Source organism: Hemitrygon akajei, chromosome 4, assembly GCF_048418815.1.
Source record: "Hemitrygon akajei chromosome 4, sHemAka1.3, whole genome shotgun sequence".
Taxonomy (NCBI): domain Eukaryota; kingdom Metazoa; phylum Chordata; class Chondrichthyes; order Myliobatiformes; family Dasyatidae; genus Hemitrygon; species Hemitrygon akajei.
The window spans coordinates 12,759,108-12,766,818 of NC_133127.1; the positions used below are offsets into that span (position 1 = coordinate 12,759,108).

A 7,711-nucleotide genomic window follows, 5' to 3' on the forward strand; every position below is an offset into this window, starting at 1 on the left:
AACTGTTTTTGAATCTGGTTGTCCTGGCCGTGGACGCTACGTAGCCTCCTCCCTGATGGGAGTGGGACAGACAGTTCACTCTTTAAGAAGCCCTATGATCTAACGCAAGAGTTTGTTTGCAAACTCGCCCGTTAGCCAAGTGTAATCCAAAACTCGCCCTCTTTCTCCGATGACAGAAAAAAAGGTCGTGTTTCTCCAGTAATGACTTCCATGTTGGCTGTGAGGTTTACGACAAGTTTTGGATGTAGAGAAATAGAGGTAAATCTGGAAGGCATAAAAACCTTTGTATGTTATCTCGCCCCACACTTCATGATACCCTCGTAAAAGTTTTTTCTTTTTTCTTTGTATTTGCCACTAAGCCTTGTAAATAAAGTTCCTAATTGGAACAAAAGAAAAGGGGAGACCATTTATTTTTTCTCCCTCTCTGGTGTTAGAAATTTGTTCTCAATCGAGTTTCAAATTTAACGAGAGCGCGGTGTCTTTGCTAAAAGGGAGCCTGATATTAGCCGTGTAAGTTTTATCAGAATCAGGTTTAATGTCACTGGCATATATCGTGAAATTTGTCGTTTGCGGTAGCAGTACATTACAAAACATATTTTGAAACTATAAATTACATATGTGTGTGTGTATGTGTGTGTGTGTGTGTATTAAATTAAGTAGTACGAAAAGAGAGCAAATATAGTGAGTGAGTGATCTTGGGTTCATTGTCCATTCAGAATTCTGACGGCAGAGAGGAAGACGCCGGTCCTAAAACGTTGTTAAGTGTGTGTCTTCGGGCTCCTGCACCTCCTCCTTAATCGCACAATGAGAGGAGGGCATGTCTTGGTGATGGGGGTCCTTAATGATGGATACCGCCTTCTTCAGGCATCGCCGCCCTCTTCATTTCTCAGCCATCGAGTTTCTTGATGGGAAATGTGACATTAGAGGATATTTGCGGGTTAAATATCCGAACCTCTGCAAATCCCCATCCCTCCACGGCCCATCTGTTCCCCTCTGATGTTTATTATTCGAGCTGTCGCAAGGTAAAGCGACAGAGGATTCAAGACACAACACTGGGAATCTGCAGAACACGATTCGGTCTTCAGTCAATAACCCCGAGTTCACCAACTCGCTAGAAACACTGCAGCGGTGGGAAATTAACAGTTCGGCGAAAATTGAGAGAAAGAAATAAACATAATTCCGATTAAATAATAATAATTATTTAACATCAAAAATCAGACGCAAAATTAATGTTCGAAATAAAATCAAATGCCTTTATCGTTTTACTCTCGATGGCTGCACCTGCGCACCCAAATACACACAGAAAGGTTCTAATAATCCTCCCAAGTCTATTGAGATTAGAAATATTTACAAACACAATTCATACACGCACGAAATACACATGCACGAAAAATATACGCGCGCTTATAATTTCTACAGACGTAAATATGAATTATATAAACATGTATATACAAAGGTGTAGCAATACATAGCAACGAATTTCTGTTGTTAGTCGTTTTCTCAACACCGTTTCAAACGAATACAACTTGGTTTAGTGTGTCGTTTGCACAAAATTGGAGGCCTCTCGATTTTGTCTCATGTACCTGCTTCTCCGGTTGGCCCCGGGGTTCAGAGCGAACCTCTCGCATTGTAACCGCAGCCCGTTTCACTGTCCCGCCGTTAGCAACCCGGGATGATTTAACCTACTGGAGCTTTGTTTTAAAGATGGGATGCATATCGGGTTTTTTTTTTGCAATGCAGTCATCCTAAATGGTCTGTGATTGAATAAATCACTCAGATTTTACTCACTGCTGCCCTGAATTTCATTTTGGGCAGGGTTGTTTGAAATTTCCCTCGATTACGTGGGTAAAGTCTCGCCCTACAATGAGAACAATTCGGTTAAACAATTACCAGTCGGGAATTTCTTTCCTTAATAAGCTTTTCTGCCAAATTGAAGATTTTGAATATACCTTCTCGTTCCCACAAGTTGAGCATGTTTACAAGTCATAAATACAATCTATATCCAGTATAAAAAATGAATAAAATTATACTGCGGTAACCCCGAGGAGCCTGAATTTGATTATCTACATACCTTTCTTCAAAGGATTTAAGTTTGTAAACTTTTGAATAAGATTTCGATAAATGTAATCGATTCGGCTGCGAATGGGATTTCCATAGGAGTCGGGGAGGTGCATATTTAAACATTAAAATTCATGCAATTAAATATCTATTTAGTTTTCAAATATTTTGAAAGTTCACCATTCGCTCGATCCTTTGGCTATGCTCACCGTGCTGTGACGTCATTGAAATTGACATGAGGGTTTCTGTCCAAGAACGCTAAAGGTGAAAGTGAGATATACCCCTCGCACTATAACCCTCGGCCCCAGTCTCGTGTACTGTACTGTTCCCGCACCATCTGCACCTCCCTCCCAAATACTCTCTTTTTCCTACTCCACCCCCTCACCGACAACACTCCTTGCTTATCCCTCGGGCCTCTACACAGCCGTAACCCGCTCCCCTCAAACCCACCATCTCTCCCCTCACTTCTCCCCACTGCCGACCATTCACCGTTATCCCGCTACCGTCCACCCCCTCAGCTGGCCAGCCCCTCGAATTATAAACCAGTTCCACTTTCTTTAAGGCGGGTGGTAGAGGGAAACCTGTCTCGTTCTGTCTCTCTTTCTCTCTCTCTCTTTCTATCTCTCTCTCTCTCTCTCTCTCTCTCTCTCTCTCTCTCTCTCTCTCTCTCCTCTCTCTCTCTCTCTCTCTCTCTCTCTCTCTCTCTCTCTCTCTCTCTCTCTCTCTTTATCCCTCTCTCTGGCTATCTCTCTCCATCTCTGTCTCTATCAAACTCTGTCTCTTTCTCTATCTCTCTATCTCTATCTTTATGTCCTTCTATCTCTATCTCTCTTTTTCTATCTATCTACCTCTCTATCTGTCTCTAGCTCACTCACTCACTCACTCACTCACTCACTCACTCACTCACTCACTCACTCACTCACTCACACACAAAACAGCACCACAGTATTACCACACATGCTGGCAGGCAAGCGGGCGGTGAGGAGAAAGGGAGAGACGGAGAGGAGAAAAGAGAGAGAGAGCAAAAGTTTGCTAACACAGGCTTAACTCCTCCCATTGCTGTCCGCAATTAATTAATCTAACTGGACCCCTTTAAGAAGGCTTTCCGCCGGCCAATCGCTCTGTGCCTGTTCTGATAATTGATCTCCGTCCAATCAACGATTGCGAATTAGCGGCCCGGTTTTGGAGTCTGACTTGGTGTCTTGAATTTGGGGTCCTTTTCTTTGCAAAGAAGGGCCGATCTGTCGAACGGGAGCGGGGAGAGAGCGAAGGCTATACTGGACAGTTTCAGAAAGAGAAAGAGGGAGAGAGAGAGAGAGCGAGGGAGGGAGGGAGAGAGGGTGGATGTCCCCTCCCCGTGAACAACTGGCTCAGTGACAGACAGAGGAAGAGAGAGGGGGAGAGAGAAGAGGGAGATAGTTTGGTAAACAGAGACTTTAGGTCGGTCTTTTTTGTATTCTTCGGGACAAAAATGCAACCCAGCGGCTTCAGCATTCGAGTCTAATTCTGTTCTGCGAAGATAAACGTCGCTGAGATTTGTACGCCGTAGTTCGCCCCAGAAGCCTTCGGTTGTTGGAGGAAAGAATTTCGGGAGACGTTTATATATATATATATATATATAAACACACACTTTTTAAACGTTGAAGAGCCCGTTTTCCACGGCCGTAGAATGACTACTGGAGTGAATCTGAAATCGAGTCCCGCTCTACAAGCCAGGATCGAGGAGCGAAGGCGGCGCAGTCCCTTGGATCACTTTCCGCCCCCGGCGAACTCCAACAAGCCCCTCACTCCGTTTAGCATCGAAGATATACTCAGCAAGCCCTCGGTGAAAAAGAACTCCCACCTCTGCCCGACGAGCCGCTCGGGCCCGGCCGAGAAAATATCCGGCGTCGGGGCTGCGCGGAATGGGCTCCCTTCTCAAACCTCGCCGCTCTGTGCCCTGGAAGAACTAGCCAGCAAAACTTTCAAAGGTCTGGAGCTGAGTGTGATACAAGCAGCCGAGGGTATGTTTACAAAAACTTCGTCTTCATTGTTAAATTAGAACGTCAAATCTAAAATTGTTCTTAAACGTTATTTTACTAGTAAAATTTGCAACGATTTCACTGAACCGATCACTAAAAATTGCCAGGGAATCCAGTCAAAAAGGTTTGACGACCGCATCCTCATTTTAAAAAAATGAGTCATAATATTCCAAGTGAATTTTTCAGGGCTAATTTCACGATGCTTTTCATGGACTTGTTTCGAATTGTGAAAATAGCTTCAATACGTGCTCAGGATGTCAGTTTCTCAACCGTGTCCTTGCAGGGTTTGGGCAGCTAATTCACTTTTCTTAATCGGTAACAATTCTCAAATTTTAACCAGGTCGTTTGATGTATTCTACACTAAATAGTTGCATTAAAAGGGGGGTCTCGATGATTTCCGAATCGTTCCACTGGAAATTATTTTATATTATTAATATTTAATAATACTGCAGAAAATTTATACTGGTCGTTTATTAAATTGTCGCAATTAACACTTTGCAGTTTTTGTGTCGATGATGTTTAAAGGCCTCAAATGTCAAGCTCGGCTTCACTTATCTCTCAGAGCTTTAAATATTTTAACTCTGCCTTAATAATGATAGTTTCCTGATAAACTCGGCTCTGGGCTATAAAGATAAATTTCATGATTGCGAGGGTATTTTCTTTCCATTGTGTAAGAATTATATTTTAAAGGCAGGCTTTTGTTTGGAATCGAGATTTGATACGATCATTTCTTTAAATACTGTATTTAAAATTAAATAGAAGGCTATAGATTAGGAAATCTTCAACAGCGGGCATACCCCGTGTAGTGGGATGGTGAGAGTCGGGCCGGAATATAAACACATTCTAACTAATATTGTGCTGAAATTTTATGCTCCGTGACTTGCCGCTGATTCCAAACATATGTGCAGGAGGCGTCGGTGTTTTCCCAGTTTGCTGGGAAACAAGATTTGATTTTTTTTAATTGTTTGGCACCGTGTTTGGGGCCCCGGTTTGTAAATGTTATTGCCCGAAGAAGGAAACGTGATCCTTGGACAAATCCGCCCTACTTGTGGCAAATAATGCTTGCTCTTGCGTGGGAAATGTGGTTCGGTGGAAGGAGGTTCAAAATACTATTTAAATAGATTTTTAATTTTTAGTGGAACTTCACTCATCTCAAGGGAAGCAAAATGAGTTCTGGTTCGATTCTAGCTTCAAACTGATTTAGATTAGGCCCAGAATAAAATATATATTCAATAGCTCGTTTAATCAGATTATTATATTTAATCAATGTTTCTTTGTGACAATTAATGTACTGATGCAGCCGCGGGTATTTTCCCCCCGTGTTATGTGTTGTACATATTCGCGGTGCGTGTCCTCTGATGTGTAATTACGGCGTCTCTTCAGGTGCTGAGTAATAGTGTTTACATAGATATGTAATTAATATATACTTTCTCGTGAGCTGTCAGGAAGCGCCCAGTATGGAAACCGTCCCCTGAACATTTTTACAAGAGCTTCAATCCACGCGCGCGCACACGTACACACAACATGGATTTTATGAAATATATTCGCATGAACCTGGTAACTTGCATGCTCAGTGATAGTGTGCGTGCACAGGTGTGTAATCTGCACGGTTTGTAGCACTGGTGTGAACTAAACGGTTAAACAACAGGAATGTTTAACGACATGTGGACCAATATCAAAACACGAGAGGTTCTGCAGATAATGAAAATCTTAGACAACACACACAAAATGCTGCAGAAACTCAGGCAGCGTCGACTATTTCCACAGATTCTGCTGAGTTCCTCCAGAATTTTGTGTTTGTTGTAGACGGGTTGGATTTAAAACACAACATTTCGGGGACAGAGAGACCGCTTCTGGATGTGGGATTGAGACTTGATTGAAAACTCTCTTATCTAAACTCTCATATAACAAAGCAACGGCATTTCCATTGACGGGAGACGATTTAATCTGTGACGATGTTATCGTTTGGGACACTGTTAAGGCAGTTCAAAAAAGTGAGAAGGAAAAGATAGCAGATAACGGTGTCAATTATATATAACCCCCGAATAAATTCTAAAAAAAAATTAAATGAAAACAGCATAAATTCTGAAATTACGTTAGCATGTACATTCCTTTGCATTTGCCTCGAGCGCTTTTGTTAGGGGTGTGTTTGTTATGTAGATTTAGAGTTATCGTTTGCAATCAGCAAATATTGAATGCATCACCTCCTTTCTCCCTCTTTACTTCCAAGGCCGGGATCACGTAACGACATTTGGCCAAAGACAGCCCTCAAAAAAGAGACGGAAGTCGCGCACCGCTTTCACCAACCACCAGATTTACGAGTTGGAGAAGAGATTCCTTTACCAAAAGTACTTGTCTCCCGCCGACAGAGATCAGATAGCCCAACAGCTGGGCCTGACCAACGCTCAGGTGATAACGTGGTTCCAGAACCGGAGAGCCAAGCTCAAGCGGGACCTGGAGGAGATGAAAGCGGACGTGGAGTCCTTGAAAAAACTGCCGCCGCAGCAGTTGGAGAAGCTGGTGCACATGGAAGAGTTCCCGGAGGAAGGAGCCGGCTCAAAGGCCGACTCCTCGGACTTATCCCCCAAACTCTCCCCGGTGTCGGCACTTGGACCCTTCTCCAACTCGCCGCAGTGTTCCTCCAGAGATCAGACTACTGACGAATTCTCGGAAGACGAGGAAATAGACGTGGACGATTGATTGAGATCATAAAAGTATATATTTAAGGTTATATTAAAACGTCAGAAACTGGGTTAACCCTCTGAAGCTCTGCAGATGAAGAAACGGTTGGAATTTAATCGCATCCTTTCTTAAGACAAATATTTTCAATCTTTTTAAAAGAAACATTTTAAAGTCCAAGTTAACCTTGGGATCTCCGCACGTTCTCGATTATCCAAAGGAACTGATATATATATCTGAACAGGACAATTCTTCCCTCTGTTGTATGTAAGAACCTTTATCGGGTTTATTTGTTTTCGGGCGATTGAGTGCAATTTTAAACGTATATTAATTATCTGTCTTTTTATTTCTCTTTTTAATTGTTCGTTTAATTTGAATGACTGATTACAGATTCCCGGCCAGCAAGTTCCTGGAACTCCCCGAATATCGGATAGCCCCAACGTGCTATTAACATATTTATATATAGGTATTTTAAGAAGTCCAACGAATAATACCTTCAGTAAATTTACCTTCCGGAATGGGGAGGCATTGGAATTGAAATTTTGAATTTGTAATGAAAATAGAAACATTTTTTTCCGCCAGAAGTTGCTGCTTTAAAAGGTTTCGGTTTCTCTCCGTTCACAAACCCCTGCCAATCACTTAAGTTATTGAACTGCCAGTGGAGACCGGCGGGGGCTTTGTGGCTGTGTGTATATTTTGAATAAATTCAAAGGAGCCGAATTACAGTAGGAAATCAATTGCGACCCGTTTATTTTCGGCGCGTTGACTGTTGTGCCTTTATTTCCAAGACTCGGCAGAAGCTTGCTTTACACGGCCAGCGTGGCTTTTAATCTGACCCCGTGATGAAGGTGTGGGACAATCGAGGCACCGCAGAAACTAAGTATGATCAACGACCAAAAGTTAGACGCGTGGTGGGATCTTCCTGTGCAGGGGGGTGTTGCGTCTCCCACTCT

At 42.8% G+C, this 7,711-nt stretch overlaps 1 protein-coding gene across 1 annotated transcript; it reads left to right on the forward strand.

Annotated features, from left to right (window-relative positions):
• Positions 1-2,951: 2,951 nt before the first annotated feature.
• lbx2 (ladybird homeobox 2) lies at positions 2,952-7,491 on the forward strand. Its single transcript, XM_073041818.1, has 2 exons — positions 2,952-4,061; positions 6,310-7,491. The coding sequence occupies exons 1-2, from the start codon at positions 3,728-3,730 to the stop codon at positions 6,777-6,779; spliced, it is 804 nt and encodes a 267-aa protein (XP_072897919.1). The 5' UTR covers positions 2,952-3,727; the 3' UTR covers positions 6,780-7,491.
• Positions 7,492-7,711: the final 220 nt, after the last annotated feature.